The 21,635-nt window shown below is 32.1% G+C and overlaps 3 protein-coding genes across 4 annotated transcripts; 1 reads left to right on the forward strand and 2 right to left on the reverse strand.

The window, feature by feature from the left end:
• Nucleotides 1–314: 314 nt before the first annotated feature.
• Nucleotides 315–2,153, forward strand: LOC112711521 (small ribosomal subunit protein eS4y). The gene is made up of 5 exons (XM_025764197.2): nt 315–456; nt 778–855; nt 968–1,148; nt 1,327–1,424; nt 1,554–2,153. Exons 1-5 carry the CDS (start codon nt 454–456, stop codon nt 1,986–1,988), a joined length of 795 nt encoding a protein of 264 aa, XP_025619982.1. The 5' UTR covers nt 315–453; the 3' UTR covers nt 1,989–2,153.
• A 1,809-nt stretch (nt 2,154–3,962) lies between these two features.
• On the reverse strand, nt 3,963–7,957 carry LOC112711523 (uncharacterized). 2 transcript variants are annotated; one of them, XM_025764198.3, is made up of 4 exons: nt 7,033–7,957; nt 5,038–5,151; nt 4,349–4,528; nt 3,963–4,219 (listed from the first exon to the last, which is right to left on the reverse strand). In XM_025764198.3, exons 1-3 carry the CDS (start codon nt 7,797–7,799, stop codon nt 4,354–4,356), a joined length of 1,056 nt encoding a protein of 351 aa, XP_025619983.1. In that variant the 5' UTR covers nt 7,800–7,957; the 3' UTR covers nt 3,963–4,219; nt 4,349–4,353. The 2 variants fall into 2 exon arrangements, with proteins under 2 accessions (XP_025619983.1, XP_025619984.1); XM_025764199.3 differs by lacking the exon at nt 4,349–4,528 and having other exon boundaries at nt 7,033–7,956.
• An 8,280-nt stretch (nt 7,958–16,237) lies between these two features.
• On the reverse strand, nt 16,238–21,236 carry LOC112711524 (SEC12-like protein 1). The gene is made up of 10 exons (XM_025764200.3): nt 20,632–21,236; nt 20,237–20,337; nt 19,786–19,918; nt 19,576–19,667; nt 18,996–19,095; nt 18,826–18,898; nt 18,604–18,724; nt 17,657–17,776; nt 16,966–17,036; nt 16,238–16,838 (listed from the first exon to the last, which is right to left on the reverse strand). The coding sequence occupies exons 1-10, from the start codon at nt 20,806–20,808 to the stop codon at nt 16,648–16,650; spliced, it is 1,179 nt and encodes a 392-aa protein (XP_025619985.1). The 5' UTR covers nt 20,809–21,236; the 3' UTR covers nt 16,238–16,647.
• Between the last annotated feature and the right edge of the window lie 399 nt (nt 21,237–21,635).

Consider the following 21,635-nt stretch of genomic DNA (forward strand, 5'->3'; position numbering starts at 1 on the left):
AAACAAAAAACTAATTACGAAAGTTAAGACATAATGCTTACACAATCTAAAAAGTTACTACTTATACTTGCCTCTCAGACTCTATGGTTCTAAATATCAAACTTATGATCAAGAGAATTAGTAGAAATTTAAGAACTCTCAATTTTTTTCCCTCAGTCAGCTTTTTTTTTTGGTCGATGGGTCAGATATTTTGTTTTTAAGCTAGCAGCGCAAACCTGTTGTCACCTGAAAACTGCTATTTGGGCCCATTGTAATCATATTGGGCCGTCTAAAATAGAACGGCCCAGAAGAGGCCCACGAAGGAGTGAAGTTAGGGTTTATGGAATAACCTTTTAAGTAGCCGCTACTCTCTTTCTCTATTTTGTTGAGCTTGCTGCCGGAGGAGGAAGGAGACGATTGAAGCCCTAGCTAGGTTGCGCCCTCAGATCTCGTCTCAAACCTCGCATTCTCATCATGGTTTGCTACCTTCTTCCTTCATCATTCTGATTTCATGTTTATCGAATCTCTATACTCATTTAATCCATCTTCTGTTGCTCAATTTGCATCAAAATCTTTGTGCTTTGCAACCATAGGGTTTGATGTTAATCTTTTGAATGCGAATATTACCATGGTGTATGGACTGAAACCTCTATCTTTTAGATTGAATTTCTTGTGGTATTTTTGTTAGTTTGAATTTTTGTTTTGATATTGTTAGTTTCTTGGTAGTGTAGTAATATTATGGAATGGTGTTCAAATCCGGTTTTTGAATTTGGATTTTTGTTGTTCTGATTGCAACAGGCGAGAGGATTGAAGAAGCATTTGAAGAGGCTCAATGCACCCAAGCATTGGATGCTTGACAAACTCGGTGGTGCTTTTGTGAGTAAAAGTTTCAGTAATTTTTAATACTTACCAAATTATTTCCATGGTGTGTTTTCTAGACTTACGTGAAATTGATGCGTTGTTTGTTTGTTCTTGGGTACCTGCATAGGCACCTAAACCGTCTTCTGGACCACACAAATCCAGGGAGTGTCTCCCACTCATACTAATCTTGAGAAACAGGTTGAAGTATGCTCTTACTTATCGTGAAGTCATCGCTATTCTGATGCAGCGTCATGTCCTTGTTGATAACAAGGTCAGGACTGACAAGACGTATCCAGCTGGCTTCATGGGTATGTTACATTTGATATTTCGGAACATTTGTCGCTTCGTTGATTCATGTTGATATGATTACTATTGTTTTATTGTTACTTTGATGGTTGAACATATGAAACATCGAGCTGAAATTTTTGTGTTAAGAGTTGTTGATTTATGATAGTTTGTTTTTCTTTTCTCTATGTTTTCCTACAGATGTTGTATCAATCCCCAAGACAAATGAGAACTTCCGTCTTCTTTATGACACAAAGGGCAGATTCCGTCTCCACTCAATCAGGGACGAGGAGGCTAAGGTACTTTTATTTGGTTGCTGAATATTCCTTCAATAGGAGACTGTATGTTGTTTGTGTCAATTTCTTCTATATGTATTTTATCAAGCTGTTTTTATGGTCTCAGTTGTTTTTTTCTTGTTGATATTGCAGTTTAAGCTATGCAAGGTTCGTTCAGTGCAGTTTGGTCAGAAGGGTATCCCATACCTCAACACCTTTGATGGTCGTACTATCCGCTACCCTGACCCGCTCATCAGGGCTAATGACACCATTAAGCTGGACTTGGAGGAAAACAAGATCGTTGATTTCATCAAGTTTGATGTTGGGAATGTTGTTATGGTCACTGGGGGAAGGAACAGAGGGCGTGTTGGAGTGATCAAGAACAGGGAGAAGCATAAGGGAAGTTTTGAGACAATCCACGTTCAGGATGCTACTGGTAACGAATTTGCAACCCGTATGGGAAATGTGTTCACCATTGGCAAGGGATCAAAACCATGGGTTTCACTTCCCAAGGGCAAGGGTATTAAGCTGACAATCATTGAGGAAGCTAGGAAAAGGATTGCTTCACAACAAGCAGTTACTGCATAAATCTCCTTATGGATGAATAGACTTGAGTGTTTGCTAGTTTATTATTTAATGTTATTGTTTTCACTTAGCTCGAGATTTTTGGCTGTTGAATTTTGGGTATTAAATTTTGCTCTATACTATGCCTTGATTCTGCCGTTTAATATTTATGAACAACTTTATATCACCCATCTTCGATTTCTTTTTTTTTTTATCCCTTTGTTAGTTTCTTCTCGTAAATAATCGATGGGGCAGAGTGGCACACTATTGTGGGTTTTCTTCTTAAAACATGTAGAATCCAGTTTATGTGGAGTGTGACTTTGTGACCAACTCTTTCGTAGAGCAACATGGACATGCATTCGTGCATAACAATTTGTTTATTTGAGGCCCTGGAAAGTCTATATATCGTGAAATCACATGGTAATTACATAAGAACGCAACACGGAAGTGTAGTGCAAGACTCACGAAAATTGACTTACAAGATTCAAATAATAAAAACATAATTTAAATTTTATATCAATAAATTATAATTTATATATTTTAAAAAATTAAAAAAAATTAATTTTATATATTATTTATTTATCAATTAATTATAAATTTTTTATTTATTTTACATTAAAATTATATATAAAAATAAATATAAAATTTAAATAATTAAGATCATTAATATATATATATATATTACTATTTAATAATTTATAAATTAAATATTAGAGACTTTTTTAAAACTTTTAAAAACATTTTAAAAACAAGCGGACTTTATCGATTGATTTTTTTTAGTAATGGAATTTCTGATTTTGTTAATTCATTATTATGAAAAAATTGGGTGTTTTAATTTATTATGGATATTAATTTTTTTTAATTTAAATCCTCAAAACTGAGACTCAAAATTGCATAAGAGACAAAAATCAATAGAAATTTTCTTATGGTATGTATATATATATAAAAGTTCTTATATTTAAATTGTACAAATATGCAACAAAAAATAAGAATATGATAAGATAATTATAATAAATTAAATTAAAAAGATAAAATCTTTTTATTAGAATTTATATTAATTTTATCTTAAAATTAATTTATTAAATTATCTTTTACTTCACATAGAAATAAGATGTACAAATTACTGTCTTATAAAATCAATTACAAAATCTACTTTTATTTTAAAAGGGATATTTTGTGTGTGTGTTTTTTTTTTTAATTAAAGATATGGTATTTGATACAACAAATACTTTGAAAGAAGGTTTGTATCCTAATATAGGACTATCCTTATGAAGCAAATATTTATTATTATCAATCATAACACTAATTTAGTCATTCTGTCCGCTTCATTTACAACTATTAGGATTAAATTTAATAGAAAATAATATGATTAAGGCCATGCGAATGCATGAGTGACCTACTAGTATAACTTTTGTTCTATGAATGTCTTTTCTTTTCTTTTTTTGTGGAATGAAAATAATTTTCTTCTTCTATAAATAAGCAAGAGATAATTCTATTACATCTTGCTTTCATTTTTCTATTTAAGGCTGTCATGGTACATATGATTCAGACTTCACGATAAATAAGAACAAAAATATAATTACAAACTATTTTGATTCATGAAAAAGAAGCAATAATAACATTTATAAAACAAAATTGTATTAGTAACACCATGTAAATACATCACAGTAAGTTGGAGTAATTCACTAATTGTATAAATACTTAACAAGTTAATTAGTGTCAAATCCATCGTCTATAATCTAATTTTTTTTGGTGACTCGTCTATAATCTAATTTGTGTCGAGCTCTTTTTATACTAACTCTCAACTCTTTCCAATAGCAACCAAATAAAATATGAAAAAGTAATCATTAATAATAGTATAAAAATTACATAAAAATATTTTATAACTAGTTTCTATGGATCAAATGCTTTTAGAAAGTTCTTATAATTAATATATTTTAAACTAATAACTTACACCCCCATCCAAAGCCGTTTCGGCATAGCTATCGAAACTCTAGATAGAAACTAGCTCACCGTCCCCTTCGGCATTGCCATCAAGGCCGGAGAGCTAGGAATCAAATATTATTAATAAGAAAAATTATGAATTACAATTATATCTAGAATGTTCCTGTTTACAGACAAGTCTTGTATTCCTACCTCATTGTTCCTATATTTTCATTTTTCAACTTAAATAAAAATCTTTAGTACATTTACATGTTCTTCCTCCTTTAAGCAAATCCTCCATCTATTAAACCCTTTGGATTAGGGTACAATTCCTACATTGAAAAACAATTAAAATAGTGTAACTATCATGGATAATAGAATTTAAAATAGCCAATTTAATATTTCTTATATTAGTGGAAATTGAATTAGACTAACTAATTGAGAGTAAAGAAATGACTTACAATGATCAAATTACATCATAAATGCTTTTTCTTAACTTTTCTCCTTTAGCTAATCTTTCTTTATGTCTAAAATATTTCTGAGCATGACTGCTAATTTGATGATAAGTTCTTGTTTTGACATAATATTCTGAAATTCTTGACCAATTTGTACCTTCTGCTTGGTACCCTCTAACAAATAATCTACCAAAACATGATTTTTGAAATAAGTATTAACAAAGTTTACACTAAAAAATTTTAAACAAAAACATAAACTATTTAATTAGTAACAATTTTTTTTCTTTTTGGTTTTCAGTCCAACCAGAAATGTTATTATGTCAACCACTCAACCATTGTCAAAACAAAACAAATTTAGCAATCAACAAAATTATGCCTCATTTGCAATTACTTTAGAGCTCTTTCAAATTGCTAGTTATTGATGCACAATTAATATGAAAGCTTGGATTAAGAAGAAAGCAATGAAGTGAAGCAGAGTCGGTGTTACAAAAGAAGAATGTTAGACTTATATATTGTAGACAATGTACAACAAAGTAGAGATATATCTAAAACAGGAGAAGTGCTCCTATATGCTAATACTAGTTGCTTCACTTTCTTCTTTTATGTAAACACCAATATTCAACTAGATAATAGATAAACAAATAAATAAATAAATATAAAAGAAGAAAAAAGAAGCAATATAATATAATAAATACCTATGCTCATCTTCAGTCCACCGAGAATATTTCTTTGTATTGTTGGTGTTAGCAGATTGGCTTTGTTCCCTTGTTGCTGCCTCCATTGGTGCTGCGGCCGCGACTACCTCCGCCCTGCCATGATAGAAATAAACAATATAATTTTTTTTTCTTTTCCAAAAAAGAACGAAACAAATGTTTGTGTTATTTATTAACACCTTGCAAATTATTTAATGATAAAATAAGTGTAAATTACTATAATAAATCAAATGGCTCCCAAAATTACTCAGATCTCCAAAACCAAAAAGGCTACTTGAAAATTATTGAGGGGGATGTTGCTTGTAAATCGAATTTATGAGTTTTGATTTACCATGAACTGCTGTTCACTGTGTCTAAATCAAATCTATGGGTTTCGATTTACATGCAAATAAAAATCAAATCTCATTGTTTTGATTTAGTGTGTGTTTGGATTACAGTTTGCAAACCAGAGTTTGCATAAAATTGATTTTGTAAAATTGATTTTGATGATAAGTTAGTTTGGGTTAATGTGATTTATGTTTGGTAATCTTTATATCAAAATTGATTATAGTAAAATAAATGTTGTTTGGATTATACTACTCAAAATCATTTTTCAATGAAAAATTACTAAAATAGACATCAATTTTATATACCTGCAAAATCAGAATACTATAAAAAATAATATAAAAAATATTTATCATATAAATAAAATAAATACAATAAAAAATAAAATATAAGAGAGTACTATAAATTTTATAATGTCACACAAAAAGAAAATATTCTATAATTTTTTTTAGTATCGTCGGTACTCTTTAATTTAGTATTATTTTAGACTATAAATTTTTATTATTTATGACTCTATTGTTACTTATAATTAATTTTTTATTTATTTTGTCCTTTTTTTATAGGATCATAATTTATATTATTTAAAATTTTGATAATAAACGTAGTATATAATAATTACAATTACAATTACAAATTTTACAAATTCAGAATAAAAAATAAAAAAATTAATACAAAACAAAAATAGAGTACATCAAAGAATAGAAAAAAAATTATACAGATAAGAAATAATAAAAATTCCATAAAACCAACAACATATATCATATGAACAAAAAAAATACCATAAAACGTAAATAAAATTCATATGAATAAAATCAAATAAAAATAAAAAAATTTCAATTTGTTAGTGATTGAAATAAATCTGAACGATTTTGATGAAAAAAAATGGAACTAAAAAATTATTAAGAAGTAGGAAGAACTACTAAAAATGACTGTGAAGATAATAGTTACTAGTATCATTCTTATAGAAGAAAATGAAGGGTAGGATTGGTAAAAAAGAAATATTTTAGCTTCTCCTAGACATGAAACGTGAAACGTGAAACGCAGAAGCTACAAATTTGAGCTTCTCCTAAACGTGGGTTCAGAGGCAGAATCAATTCTGCGTTCACAAAGATAAAAATTGCCAAACATCAAAGTGAAATTTTCAAAAAGTTCAAACGGGCTTCTCTCCTCTCAAATAGAATTCAAAGCTATTTTATAGACAATTTGCGTTTGCATGCAATTCAAATCTAATGGATTCGATTTAGTACTATTTTGCATGGTAACCTTTTTTATTTTGGGAGATTTGGGTAATTTTAAAAGCCATTTGGTTTATTATAGTAATTTACCCATAAAATAATTTGCCTAACAAGTCCGCAAAATTTGTCAGTTTAATTTTTTCTTTTCTTCGTATAAGATTATTTTGACTATTTTTGTAAAGAAAAATATACAGTTTATTATTGTAATTTAAAAATAATTTATTTATTCAAAAAACAAATCAAGAGGGAAAAAACGTTCATTGTTTATACAATTTGTTCATAAAACTTCTAAGAAAAAAGAAGAATAGAATAAGTAATTAAAAAAAGAAAGAAAGAGTGGGAGGAGAGAATGAAAATATGTATCGGCTAAAAATAAATAAAGAAATAAAAAGAGAATGAAAATATGTTGAGCACAAACCTGTGATGTTGATGATCAGTGTTATAAGGCGGTGGTGGTGGGGTTGTTGTTGTTGCATTGATGATGGGGATGGAGACAGGGTTGTGTTCCAATGTGGTGGTAGGAGCAGCCATTGTCATAGTCATGTTCTCAGATGCAGCATTATTCAGAGGAGTGTTTGAATTATAACCGTTATGGATGACATTGATGTCCTTCATCAGCTTCTTGAAGCGTTCTTGCAGTTGAGCCGGGGTCTTTCCAGGGAGACGAGCAGCAATCAGCTCCCAGGAATTGCGTTTAGCATACTCAAAAGAATTGGCAATAACTGACTCAAAGGCTTTGTTCTCCTCCCAAGTCCAGACCTGAGGTTGCATAGGTTGGAGCTGAAGCTGAGACTCAGGTAGTTGATAACCACAATCAGCAAGAAACTGCTGAAACTGCTGAGGATGAGGGTGGGACTGAGGCTGGGGCTGAGGCTGAGACCAAGGTGGTTGATAACCACACACGTCAGTGAGAAACTGCTGAGGCTGAGGCTGAGGTTCCGGCAAACACTCAGCAAGAACCATATCGAACTGAGGATAACCACACGTGTCACTGAAAAACTGAGCTACTGTAATCTCCCTTACATCCGGCTGCGGCTTGGGCTGAGGTGGTTGATTGCCACCCACGTCAATGGCACACTGCTCTACCATATTCCTTCTATCCGCATCCAAGTCTATCATATCCCAAGGATCTATCATATCCAAAGGATCCATCATTGAGAAAGTACCTAGTTCCTCTTCACTCATTCTTAGCTTCTTGCTTCTTCTTCTTCTTCTTTGCTTCTTGCTTGGTTTCCTATTTTTAGATTATGGGAAAATAGAAAGTTTTCGTTTTCAAATTCTGTTTCATTTATAAATTCTATTTTATTTTCCAAATCCTATTCTGGGATGGACCGACATAATGAAACAATAAAAGAAACAGAGTATATAAACAAACTGATTTTCAAAATTAAAAATTAAAAACAAAAGAGTTGACTCGACAAAATTTGTTTAAATAGACTAAACTTTTATTTTAATTTAAGATCAGGATTAAAATAAATAATAGTGACCAATAGTTTGTTATTAAAAAATTAATAAAAAATATAATTAAAACATCAAAAATAAATTTATTTAAATAGACTAAACTTTTATTTTAAATAACCATGTATCATTAATTCAACCGTTTAAACTTTAAACTCATTGTACATGAGAGCAGCAAAGTTTGTTACAATGTAAATGGAAAGTGGTGTAAATGTGGAGGTAAAAATTAACAACTTTTATAAAATCTAACCAGAGTCAGTGAACGTCGCGCGCAGTGACCCTGGCGGTGCTCGAGGCGACCAGCACAGCGGTGGAATCACCACGAGCTGGATGACGTCGTTTCCTTCTTCATTATCTTGTTCGGATTTTTTCTTTTGTTCAGACACAGTGAGAAGTGTTTCCTGCCTTTTCATTTTCCTTTCTGAGTCTCAGATTTCTTCCTTTCTCTGTTTGTTTTATGAGAATGTTCACCGGCGTTGGAGTATGGTCACCGGAGTATCTTTTGAGTAGTGTGTATGAATGAAGGAATGATGTCGGCGTTGTTTTTCTCTGGGAGAAAGAGAGAGAACAGTGATTAGGGCTAATGCTGAGGGAACATTGCTGTTTTCATTTTAAGGGAAGAGACATGGGGAAAAACAAAAGCTTTGACTTGACACAATTTTTCAAACAAGTAATCTAGATTCCGTTAGAAGAGTAGCAAATTTTTTTTTTTTGTTTTTCTTTTTACTCTTGAATTACGAAACAATACGCGAATTTTAATTTTTTGAAAAATTGATTCACAGTTTTTTAAAATAGTAGAAATATATGATTTTGTTGTGATAAACACAATAGATATAGATGCCCATTAATATCATGGTTGGATGATTCAGTTTTCATATTACCAAAAAAGAACTTACATTAATGAAGGTTGAAAATTAATAATTGAAAAATGAATATCTCACATTAAAAGATTCTGCAGATATTTAGAAAGATCTTGAAAAAAGGTACAATCATCAAAAAATGGTGATACTTCTTCAAGCTCGATATGAATGGACGCACTTGCATTTACAAGATTTTAAATCTATAAATGAATATAATTCTGCAATGTTTCGAATCACCTCACGAATGAAATTATGTGGGGAAAAGATAACTGATCATGATATGTTGGAGAAAACTTTCTCAACCTTCCATGCCTCGAATGTGCTCCTGCAGCAGCAGTATCGAGAAAAATGGTTTAAAAAATATTCTGAATTAATTTCTTGCCTTCTTGTTGCTGAACGCAACAATGAGTTGCTGAACGCAACAATGAGTTGCTATTGAAAAATCATGAAGCGCACCCAACTGGCGCTGCCCCATTTCCTGAAGTAAATGCGGCAAATTACCCCAGAAGAGGTAAATGGCAAGCTTTTAATAATAAGAAAAATTATGGAAGGAAAATGAATTATATTCAAAAGAGAGGATCTCACCAGAAGTGGGATAAAGAAAGAAATATCGGGGAGAATAAATCAACAGAGGATAAGTGTTTCCGTTGTGGTGGAAATGGTCATTGGTCACGTACCTATCCTACCCCAAGACACCTAGTCGATCTTTACCAGGCATCTTTGAAAAAGGACGACAAGGGAAAAGAGTCAAATTTTGTTTCAAATGATACTGAAAATTTCACCACTCATTATGATGTATCTGATTTCTTTGAGGATCTTGAAGGGAATATTGGTCATTTGATCAATGATGGAATAGTTTAATATGTGAGATTGTAAAGTATCCATGAAAATAAATAATGTAAAGAACTTATTGTTAAGTTTTATCTTTTATGTATTTGAGTTTCAAATATGATGTATATAAATAATGAAATGTCAATGTTTATGAATTTTAAAATCATTAAATGTATCATGCTTCAAAAAATAAAATTTTAGCATATGACATTATTTTTATGTACAGTGTTTCTTAGAAAAATAATTTCGATCAAGTATTCAATTTAGCTGTGCATACTACTCATTTTATTATTATTTGTCTTTGAAGAGAATGTCAAGGATATGTAATGAAGATGTATGCCTTGCGGATAGTGCAAGTTTGCACACTATTCTCAAAAGTGATACATATTTTACCCATCTTGTGCCAAAAGAAGAATATGTTAATACTATTATTGGCTCAGGCAATGTGATTGAAGGCTCCGGAAGAGCTATAATTTTGTTTCCTGGAGGAACAAAATTTATAATAAATAATGCACTATTATCTACCAAGTCCTTGAGGAACTTGTTGAGTTTTAAAGATATTCGCCGAAATGGATATCATGTTGAGACAATGAATGAGGAAAATCATGAGTATTTATGTATCACAACTCATGATTCAAATAAGAAAGTTATATTAGAAAAATTACCCTCACTTTCATCTGGGTTATATTACACCAAGATTAGTGCAATTGAATCACACGTCATTGTAAACCAGAAGTTTCCTAGTCCAAATGAATTCATAACTTGGCATGATAGAGTGGGTCACCCGGGAACAACCATGATGAGAAGAATTATTGAAGACTCTCATGAACATTCATTAAAGAACCAGAAAATTCTTAAATCTGATGAATTTTGTTGTGCTGCATGTTCTCAAGGAAAGTTAATTTTAAAGCCATCACCAATAAAAATTGGATTTGAGTCCCTTGAATTCTTAGAAAGGATTCAAGGTGATATATGTGGACCCATTCATCCACCATGTGGATCCTTTAGATATTTTATGGTCCTAATAGACGCATCTTCGAGATGGTCACATGTGTGCTTATTATCTTCTCGCAACCTGCCGTTTGTGAGATTACTGGCTAAAATTATTCGATTAAAAGCACAATTTCCAGAAAATCCAATCAAAGCAATTCGTCTTGATAATGCTGGTGAATTTACTTCCCAAGCTTTTGATGCTTATTGTATGGCTAATGGAATAAGTGTTGAACATCCAGTAGCTTATGTTCACACACAAAATGGGTTAGCAGAATCGCTTATTAAACGCCTCCAACTAATTGCTAGACCCTTGCTTATGAGAACAAATCTCCCAACCTCGGTTTGGGGGCATGCTATTTTACATGCCGCAGCACTTATTGGTTTGAGGCCAACGAGTTACCATCAGTTCTCTCCTATGCAACTAGCTTTTGGCCAGCAGCCAAATGTTTCCCATTTAAGAATATTTGGGTGTGTGATATATGTTCTCATTACACCACCTAATCGTACCAAAATGGGACCCCAAAGAAAATTGGGGATATGTGTTGGATATGATTCTCCCTCTATAGTGAGGTATCTTGAGATACAAACTGGAGATGTATTTAAAGCCCGGTTTGCGGATTATCATTTTGATGAATCAAAATTTCCAACATTAGGGGGAGAGAATAAGCTTCATGAAAAGGAACTTAATTGGAATGCATCATCGTTGATGCATTTAGATCCTCGATCAGGGCAATGTGAACTAGAAGTTCAAAAGATTATACATTTGCAAAGAATAGCAAATGAATTGCCTGATGCATTTTCTGATACAAAGAGAATAACCAAATCTTATAAACCAGCGGAAAATGTCCCAATTCGAATTGACGTCCCAATTAGACAAATTGCCACCGAAGCAAATACACGTCAGAAGCGTGGCAGGCCTGTCGGTTCCAAAGACAAAAATCCTCAAAAGAGAAAAGAGGTAAATAATATTCCTGTTGAAAAAGACATAGTAGAGACACCTGCAGTTGTCCAAAATTCTGATATAACGCCAAAAGACGTTCAGGTACCTGAAAATTGTAAAAATGACGAGATCTCGATAAATTATGTCTTTACAGGAGAGAAATAGGACCAAAATAAGACCATTGTCAATGAAATATTTGCATATAATGTGGCATTAAATATCATGCATGAAAGTAAGGATCTTGAGCCAAGATCAGTCGAAGAATGTCGACAAAGGAATGATTGGCCAAAATAGAAAGAAGCCATGAAGGCTGAGTTAGACTCACTTGCAAAACGTGAAGTCTTTGGACCTGTAGTCCGTACACCAGAAGATATAAAACCTGTTGGATACCGATGGGTATTTGTGAGAAAACAAAATGAGAAAAATGAAGTTGTGCGCTACAAAGCCCGACTTGTGGCACAAGGTTTTTCACAAAGGCCTGTTATAGATTATGAAGAAACGTATTCCCCTGTAGTGGATGCGATAACATTGCGTTATTTGGTCAGTTTATCTGCATATCATAAACTGCATATGCATTTAATGGATGTGGTAACAGCGTATTTATACGGCTCATTAGATCGGGATATTTATATGAAAGTCCTTGAAGGACTAAAGATATCTAAACCATCCAATGAATATTCACAAGGGTTATACTCAGTCAAATTGAAAAGATCTTTATATGGTCTAAAACAATCTGGACGAATGTGGTATAATCGTCTTACTGAGTATCTGGCCAAAAACGGATTCAAGAATGATGATATATGCCCATGTGTTTTCATAAAGAAATCTGCATATGGGTTCATTATAATTGCTGTGTACGTTGTGATTTAAATATTATTGGGACTTCTGAAGAGATTCCAACAATTATAAAAACTCTGAAAGAAGAGTTTGAGATGAAAGATATTGGAAAGACTAAATTTTGTCTCAGCCTGCAGATCGAGCATACAAAAAATGGAATCTTTATTCATCAAACAACATATACAGAAAAGATCTTGAAAAGATTTTATATGGATAAGTCATATCCATTAAGTACCCCAATGATCGTAAGATCTTTGGATGTGAAAAAGGATCAATTCCGTCCTAAAGAAGAAAATGAAGATATCTTTGGCCATGAAGTACCATATCTTAGTGCCATTGGAGCACTAATGTATCTTGCTAATAATACGCGACCTGACATATCATTCGCGGTGAATTTACTAGCAAGGTAGAGTTCCTCTCCAACCAGAAGACATTGGAGTAGAATCAAGCAAATCTTTCGATATCTTCATGGAATGGTTGATATGAGATTATTTTATCCCTACGGATCCAAGTCACAACTAGTTGGCTATGTAGATGCTGGATACTTGTCTGATCCACATAAAGGGAGATCTCAAACAAGATACATGTTCACATATGGTGGTACAGTTATATCATGGAGATCTACGAAACAGACGATAGTAGCAACCTCATCTAATCATGTTGAAATACTAGCGATTCATGAAGCTAGTCGCGAGTGTTTTTGGCTGAGGAGTCTGATTCAATATATTCTGTCATCATGTGGACTGATTGATCATAAGATAGCTCCAACTATCTTGTTTGAAGATAATACAGCATGCATTGCTCAACTTAAAGGCGGATATATTAAAGGTGATAAAATAAAGCATATTTCTCTCAAATTCTTCTTCACTCATGACCTTCAAAATCAAGGGACAATTGATGTCCAACAGATCCGCTCAAGTGACAATCTGGCAGATTTATTTACAAAGTCACTCCCAAAATCCTCTTTTGAAAGATTGGTACATGAGATTGGGATGCGCCGATTTCGAGACATTAAGGTAGCGTTTGTTTTGAGGTACTGAGACTGAGACTGAAAGACTGAGACTCAGTATCGGGTTTGTTAGTTCAGAGACTGGTACTAAAATTTCTGTCTCTGTCTCTAAAATTTCAGTATTTCAGTACCTCCAAAAAGTAGGGACACAGGGGACTGAAATTTTTAGAGATGGAGACTGAAACTTTAATAACATTTTATACCTAAAATACTTTTATTTCAATTAATTAATTTCAATTTTACCCTTTGTGCAAATTAAATTAGAGCTTCATTCTTGTTTCAATTCCTGTCTCCCATTTTGCACCAAACAGAATACTGAGATTTATTTCAATCCCTGTCTCTTAGTCTCTGTCTCTCAGTCTCTGTCTTTTCGTCTCTGTCTCTCCACCAAACGCTACCTAAATGACGTCGACAAGAGAGGGAGACTATACTCTTTTTTCCTTGGTCAAGTTTTTTTTTTCCATTGGATTTTTCCTTGACAAGGTTTTTAATGAGGCAGTTCCCATCACCAAAGGATATTGTACTCTTTTTCCTTCATTAAGGTTTTTTTTCCATTGGATTTTTCTTTAGTAAGGTTTTAACGAGGCAATAATCCTAAGTCATCTAAGGGGGAGTGTTGTGATAAACACAGTAGATATGGATGCCCATTAATATTATGGCTGGGTGACTCAGTTTTCATATTACCAAGAAAGAACTTACATTAACGAAGGTTGAAAATTTTTCTTCATTATGCCTATAAAAGGAGGTTAAGCCTCCGTCAATATTACATACAACAACAACTAAAAACTATTCTCTCTCTCTTTCATATTATTAATCTTTATTCTCTCTCTTTATATACCTTATTATAATATTAGTAAATATACTAATCATATCTATTATATTGTGATAATAATTGTGATGAATATTACTATTAGAGATATAATTATATTTTATATTTATTACTTCTTCCTTATTTATTTATTTATTTCACAACAGATTTCTCTTTCTTAATGAGTCATTTTATAAAAAATTGAGTTCAGAACAAAAAAATTTACTTTTATTTTTGACTCTATAAATAATGTTTCATATTTCTTTTGAAAATACTAGCCCTTCTTTCTATCTGTCACCATCATTTTCACGTCTGCTAAAAGTATTGATCCTCTACCACTATTTTAAAATAATATTTTATCTGAACCACTTATTGCATATATTCTTTTCAATTATTTTTTTAATCAGTTTACCACTCTATTTTTATTATTAAATTTGTATTTAATATTGTATGTGGTATAAAATCTTAGTTTTAATTATATTTTTTCACATGTGATTTTATTTTTATAGAACTTGCAATTATTTTTATAGTTAGTTATAGCAAATTCTTGACCCCAATAAAAGAAGAGAGAGTTCTAATAAGAGTAAAAAAAATAAAAAATAAAAAATAATAATAAAATATACATTGACACACATTTCACATTTGTTTTTTATTTTCACCATTTATATCATACACAATAAAACAGTAAACACTGACTACACAATAATTTTTTTGACATTGCCATCAAAATTATTGTAAATTAAAATTTTATTACTATTCACCGCATACAAAAATACCGTTATGGGTGAAGGTGAAGTAGAAGAATCAGTTTCTAATGATATTATGTAGGAAGAACTAATTGCCTAAAAAATGAAAATAAGAGAGCAAATAAAGAATCAATTACCTAAACGATTGTAATATTAGTGATTAGGTTATGTAAAATCAACATTCAATATTGAAAAGTATTTGTTATCATCGTTATTTTAATATTCATTTTTTTGTGTAAAAAAAATTGTATTTTTTGAGTTATTTATCTAAACGTTACACTTTTAAAATAAGTACTTCTATGATTACAAATCTAAACACAAGATAACTTATTTATAAGCTGCTATTAATAAAAGTCCTTATACTTTAAACTCTTTTTTCAAAAGAACTTCTTTAAGTTGTTTACCCAAACTGAACATTAATCAAACTCACTCAATCTTTTATAAGTATTAAATTAATAAATAATATTAGATAACTAACTTTTTTTAATTACTTTAAATATCTTTTATTATACTCTTTTCGTTACTCTTTTAATAGTATATTTTTTTTACTTTTAACCCTTTTTATTTTAACTTTAATTTTTTCTCTAAATTAAAAAATTCATGGGTTAATTGGAATTTTGAATTTAAGATCAAGATTAAAATATGCATTATGCATATATATATATATATATATATAATCGAGCCAGGTCATGAGTTAATGAGTTGAATTTATCCAAGTTCAAGCTCGGCTTATTTAATTTATCAAAGTATTAACGAGTCGAGTTCGAATTGGATTATGAACTGTCCAGCCCTAATCATAACCAAAGCAACAAAGGCACAAGCCAATAAAATAAACCACGCGGTGTTAAGTCAATTAATAATTCTCCTAAATGATTAAACCCAATCTTCATGGATAATAATTATTTATTTTTAATATATCTAAGCCGTGAAGTAAACAGTCTCCTTCCTAAGTATACATTTATTTGTGCAATCATTTCGGGAAAAAAAGAAAAGTCAAATTGCAATCAAGATTCATGAAGAATCTGTTGATAAAAGGCATTGCCGTGTGTGTTGTACTGAAGATTTTTTCTTCAAGATACAATCATTATAAGTATCAAATGTTTATATGAATGCTAATGAGGGCAGTTTATTGTTGACAGCATTTTAGAGAATGAATTTGCAATTGAACCTTGAAGTGGGCACAAAAAAGTATCAATTAAACCAAACAGCATATTCTGTTTTTGTAAACCAAGCATCCTTAGTCCTCACAGAATATAATCCTCTTGATGCCTTGTTGGATAAGAAATGATAAAAGGATCGTTCTTTACTACCCTTCACTACCCAAGAACAAAATATACGAGGTCTCTAATGGAAACAAGAACAGAAAAATAATAATGAAAATGGAATTATCCTAAAATTAGCTATAGTGTGAGTTGTAATACAAGTGAAGTGTGCCTAAGTATACAAGTCTTGAGATGAATGTTTGATGACACTTGAGACTGAGAAGCTACTGAAACATTGCAACAAGAATGATTGAAGAACAAGAACTCAAAAAAATGAGAAAGTTGAGGGTCACATATCAAGTGGTCCCCAAGTATGATCATCAAAGGACTCTGGATCTCTAGACATTGGTTTAAACCCTGGTCTCACTTGGTCTTTTCCCATCGGGAACTTCCAGAACGAATCCGAGTTCTCAAAGAATATGTAAAATGCAAGAGCAGATGCCAAAAACAATCCCAAAAGCACCAAGTAGATCTGCCACTCTGCATGTTTGATACGAAAATGAAAAATGTTATTGTGAGTAGACATCATTATTTAATGGACACAGAAGGGAGTGGTGGCTGTGCGCGTGCGCATGTGTGTGCAAGGGTGCAAAAGAGAGGGGGAAACCTTTCCAATCTTTAGGTACAGTGAGTTTTGTAACCAATGGTCCCCATTCTACCGAGGTTGTAAGTACGACCCTGCGAAGTCACACGCAAAGCCCAGGTGAATAGCGAAGATAAAAAAAATTGAGTTTAGTACGCCAAGTCTATGCTTTTAAGTCCAAAATGCAGTGCAAGGGGCCGCGATGAAGATATAATTTATATACAAAATAAGTAAAAATGTAAAACAACTATTCTTATAGGGTGCAAACAGGGAACATGGAATTCGCTCAAAGATGAAATTCATGCTATCCAATATCCATTTAGTATTCAAGAAAGTAACTTCTCTTGCCATCTTTTAGAAATCTTTGTCACCAAATATTGCTCAACACTTGTTTCTTTTTGTTACAATATGTCCTTGGTTAACATATTCTCAGTAAAATCTAGATTTCAGCTTTGTAAGCATCATACAGGCTACTAGGCTAATAACAATTCTCTTTCGAATAAATTATATCCCAGCTAGCATCCAGAATTTCTTCCTTGCTTTGCCGAAAGAAAACGAAAATAAGAGGTTTCACCAATTAAATCAAGGTTGACATGAATCCGTAATTCAATGCATGTTCCGATTTAGAAGGAATAGCTTAATCCTACCCGTGTTCATGATGCTCACTATTATTACAAAGGCCCCAAACTGAACCGATAATGCATAGAGAATTTACCTTTCGGTGGGACAAAACTCGAGCGTTGCAATATTGGTACCGAGGTGTAGTCTCTTGCTATAATGGTGTATCTGCATTTTCTTTACTTCAACTACACATATATCTCCATCTTTACTTCCCCTGAAATATAGAATGCTGATGAGTTGAACTGCTGGAGACATATATCACAGATTGTAATAATAAAACGACCTTCAAAGTGTCTTGATCGAAATGGTTATAGTAATTGATAGGTTACCAATGTGCTATAGTTACTTTACATTTCATTTTCAATAGTTTTAGGGGAAAAACAACCGCATACACTTCTTTTACGAGCCAAATTTTCACACCGAAAAAAAAAGAAAGAATAAAAAAGGAGAGGTTTATGAAGGCAACAACCCTAGCACCCAAGCTACCAGCTGCACTAATAGCAAAAATACCAAACACATTTAGATAAAGAAAAAGAAAATCCTTTCTCAAAAACTTGTACATAAATACCATGCAAAACTCTACCAACCAATAATGCTACTGCAAGGAAAATACTTCAAAGAATTTAACAAGAAGGCTATGGAAATACATGCAATTCACCAGTAGGAAAGATAAATGGATCACATAACCATTAGGAATGTGTGATAAGGTAGAATATTAAGCTATTTAGAAAAAGTAAAAAAGACAAAGAACATGAAAACTGAATTTGTTTCATAACAATGCTCTTTAAGCCTATTCTCACTCTTATACACTTCAAATGTTTAGTTTTGATCCTGAATAAGAAGTTTGTGTATGCAAAGGCGTAACTCGTGCTAAATGGATGTATCCTGATCAACATGTTAGATTACAATCTTTTACATCAGATAATTCATGGGGGAAACCAATAAAGCATTCCCTCTAACCTGATTGCCTAGCAAAAGTTGACATTGCATAAGGTCATATAAAATAACAACAAAAGTCAGAAGGTAACCGTAGGTACTTACATAGAAAGGTATTTCCCGTCGTGGCTAATGGCCATTACTGAAGCAGACTTTCTAAGTAGCCTCTTATGACCAATTTTATTCCAATTGCTTATGTCCCAAACTCCAGTCAATGACTTATCGCCTGCTCAGAGATAGAAGGATATCTGTAATAAAGCTCTCGCATTCTTGATCGCAACATATTAATAGGATATAGTACATGATTGAAAAAAGACACTCATATACCTTTTTGAATGGCACAAAATAAGAATGGCTTGGTTCCGTCCTTGGAAAATCGACATAGTTCAATCTTTTCATCCTACAGAGATGAAAAAATAAACTTCAGATCAAGTGATACAAGTGTGCTTTGTGCATATGTAATATGCCATGAAGTTCTAAAGACAAAAGCACTATACCGAGTTGCGAGACAAGGTGGTTAGAGGAACACCATCTTCAATCTTCCAGATTCTTGCAGAGCCATCAGTAGAAGTTGAAGCAAGGAATTCTGAGTCTAGACTGAATGATGATACAACCAAGCAATGTAATCAGATTTCTTTTTCAAAGCATGGTACAAGTACAACCAAGCAATTTAAGAGATGAACATAACTATTTTATGTCCAAGAACAAATTCAACAACAAAAATGGTTTTTCAAACTAGCTGGTACGACAGCTACCTTCAGCTAGCAATACTTTTCCAATGCTGAAAGTAATGTATTAAAGTGCAAATTAAACTGGGAAATATATCTTGTAATTAGTGTCAGTAATTGGCTCTACTATCAGTATTGGGAATAAGATATTTATTATGAAACTATATTAGACTTGTTAAAAAAATATCTGAATAATCAAATTATCAATGGTAAGGCTGAACATGCACAAAAAATGAACCACATGGGATGAACTCCAAATAAGATTTCACTAGCTACTAATCAAGTTTTAATTGCTATTCTACTGGTTGCAAGGGTTAATGCATCCGTTTGACTCGTTGAGTATTCCTACCTGAAATCCATATCCCGCACAGATTTGTGTGCTCTTGGTTCATCCAAAATGTTGTTCATGCTAGGCCACTCCATAATTCTGATATGCCCGTCCTGTACTTGTTCCAGACAGAATTCAAACATACAAGATCAAACTCTAGAAACGAACGCTAGAAATGCCACACAACAAAGAAACACAATTGAACTCAATGGATTTCAAAGTGATACTTACTGACCCACCGGTGGCAAATTTAGATCCATCAACACTAAAAGTAATGCAGTTTTGAGAACCGATGTTCTGCAGAGGGGCCAGTTCTTTGGCCAACAGCTTCATTTTTGTTTCATTACCATACAGCTCAAACAATCTGCATGAGCACATAGAAATACGTCGACTTATATTTGATTTCTCAGTTAACTAAAAGTGAAATATAAGCTAATCATGCTTAAGAAGCAACTATGGCTATTGTCAAGCATTCCCCTACTCCAAGGAAACTAGAACAAGAAACCATCAAAATAGTATGGTAAATTGATATAAGGTATCGGAATTCTGATTGTGAGATTATTGAAAGTGACAGTAACTGCAACTATGAAATGCAAAATTGAGATAAATCATTAAAGAACTTTTCAACCAATAAATTCAGATAATAGTTTAAATCTCGAAGCTCATAAGTAAAGACACTTACTTGCAGCTACCATTGCTGAGAGAGCACACAAAATCGTCCCCACTGGGATGGACAGCAATAGCAACTGGATCACCATCCACTGCTTCAAACACAAATGTGGTCTGAAAATTAAATTAAGAAAAAAAAATATCAACCAAAAAAGCTAATTAGAACAAAATCTCCTCTCAGACTTCACATGAATTCATGAAACCACAAAGTCAACACATAAAACAGTTCTCAACAACACAAATTCTCCACAATAATTCTTCGGCTTAAAATCTTCAACATATTCATTCTTCAAACAAGTAATTCATATACAAATATATACTCATTTAGTGTTATCAACAAATATATACAACATATATATATACATAGTCATATGGAACATATTTTGAGAAAAGGTGTGGGGGGAATACCAGAGGTTTGGAAGACAAAGAAGTGGTTTTGGGATCAAAGGAGAAAATTTGAAGCAGAGAAGGGCAAGAACTTCCGCGCCTTGACCTTCCAATAACAACCTGATTAAGGTTGTCGGGCCTCCGTATCCACGACCCGCATGTAACCGGACCCTGAGGGGACCCATCACCGTTCTCCATGGTTATGTCTCTGGGAAAATTCCAAGTTCGATTCTTTTCTCAATTGGAGTGCCAGAAATACTGAAGCTCTTTTCTGAGATCAATGAATTGGGAAGTTTGGAGGGATTTTATATTGAAAAAATATCTGAGAGAGAGAGAGAGCGTGTGTATGTGAAAGAGCAAAGTCAGCGGAAGCAAAGTAAGGACACAAGGGATTTAGTGTTTCTTTAATAAGAGAAATTGTTGCAGTTCACACGAGGTTTATTATGCCACATGTTGAAGAACCAGACATGTCTCTAGTTGGTGTTTCTTGAATCTGTTGTTGTGTTACTTTAATGTGGTTGATGATGGGGAACAAAATTGGGTTAAGATATCATTCAGATTTAAGAGGCGTTTGTTTGGCTAAAGGTTACTGTTATTAGAAAGATCACTTTATCTTTTTTCTTTTTTTTAATTTTTGAAAAGAGAAAGATGATATCATCTTTTAAATATTAAATTTAATTTTAATATATTATAAATATAAAACAGTTTTATACATATTTTTAATTACTTTACATCATATCAATAAAAATAATTATTTTTTTATTAATTTTGTGAATAGTTATTTAAAAAAATATATATAATTAAACAATTTTATAAAATATTTTATACTATTAATTCATCAAAAAATATTATTTATATACTAAAATTAATTATTAAAATAAATTATTAATATATTTATATATAAATATATGTATAATTTAATTTATTTTTAATATATATTTATATTTTAATATATATTTTATATTAGTCATTTATTTTAATAGCTGATTTAGAAAAAGGGATGAGTGATAAATCCAATGATTAAT

Source organism: Arachis hypogaea, chromosome 9 (genome assembly GCF_003086295.3).
Source record: "Arachis hypogaea cultivar Tifrunner chromosome 9, arahy.Tifrunner.gnm2.J5K5, whole genome shotgun sequence".
Classification (NCBI taxonomy): Eukaryota; Viridiplantae; Streptophyta; class Magnoliopsida; order Fabales; family Fabaceae; genus Arachis; species Arachis hypogaea.

Coding starts and splice junctions, on each gene's coding strand:
- LOC112711521 (XM_025764197.2), top strand. Junction 856..967: donor ACAAACTCGGTGGTGCTTTT/GTGAGTAAAAGT, acceptor GTACCTGCATAG/GCACCTAAACCGTCTTCTGG. Junction 1,149..1,326: donor GTATCCAGCTGGCTTCATGG/GTATGTTACATT, acceptor GTTTTCCTACAG/ATGTTGTATCAATCCCCAAG.
- LOC112711523 (XM_025764198.3), bottom strand. CDS start 7,799: ATGAGTGAAGAGGAACTAGGTACTTTCTCAATGATGGATCCTTTGGAT. Junction 5,152..7,032: donor ACTGATCATCAACATCACAG/GTTTGTGCTCAA, acceptor CTATCATGGCAG/GGCGGAGGTAGTCGCGGCCG. Junction 4,529..5,037: donor TGGACTGAAGATGAGCATAG/GTATTTATTATA, acceptor ATGTTTTGGTAG/ATTATTTGTTAGAGGGTACC.
- LOC112711524 (XM_025764200.3), bottom strand. CDS start 20,808: ATGGAGAACGGTGATGGGTCCCCTCAGGGTCCGGTTACATGCGGGTCG. Junction 20,338..20,631: donor CTTTGTCTTCCAAACCTCTG/GTATTCCCCCCA, acceptor TTTAATTTTCAG/ACCACATTTGTGTTTGAAGC. Junction 18,725..18,825: donor ATTTTGTGCCATTCAAAAAG/GTATATGAGTGT, acceptor ATCTCTGAGCAG/GCGATAAGTCATTGACTGGA.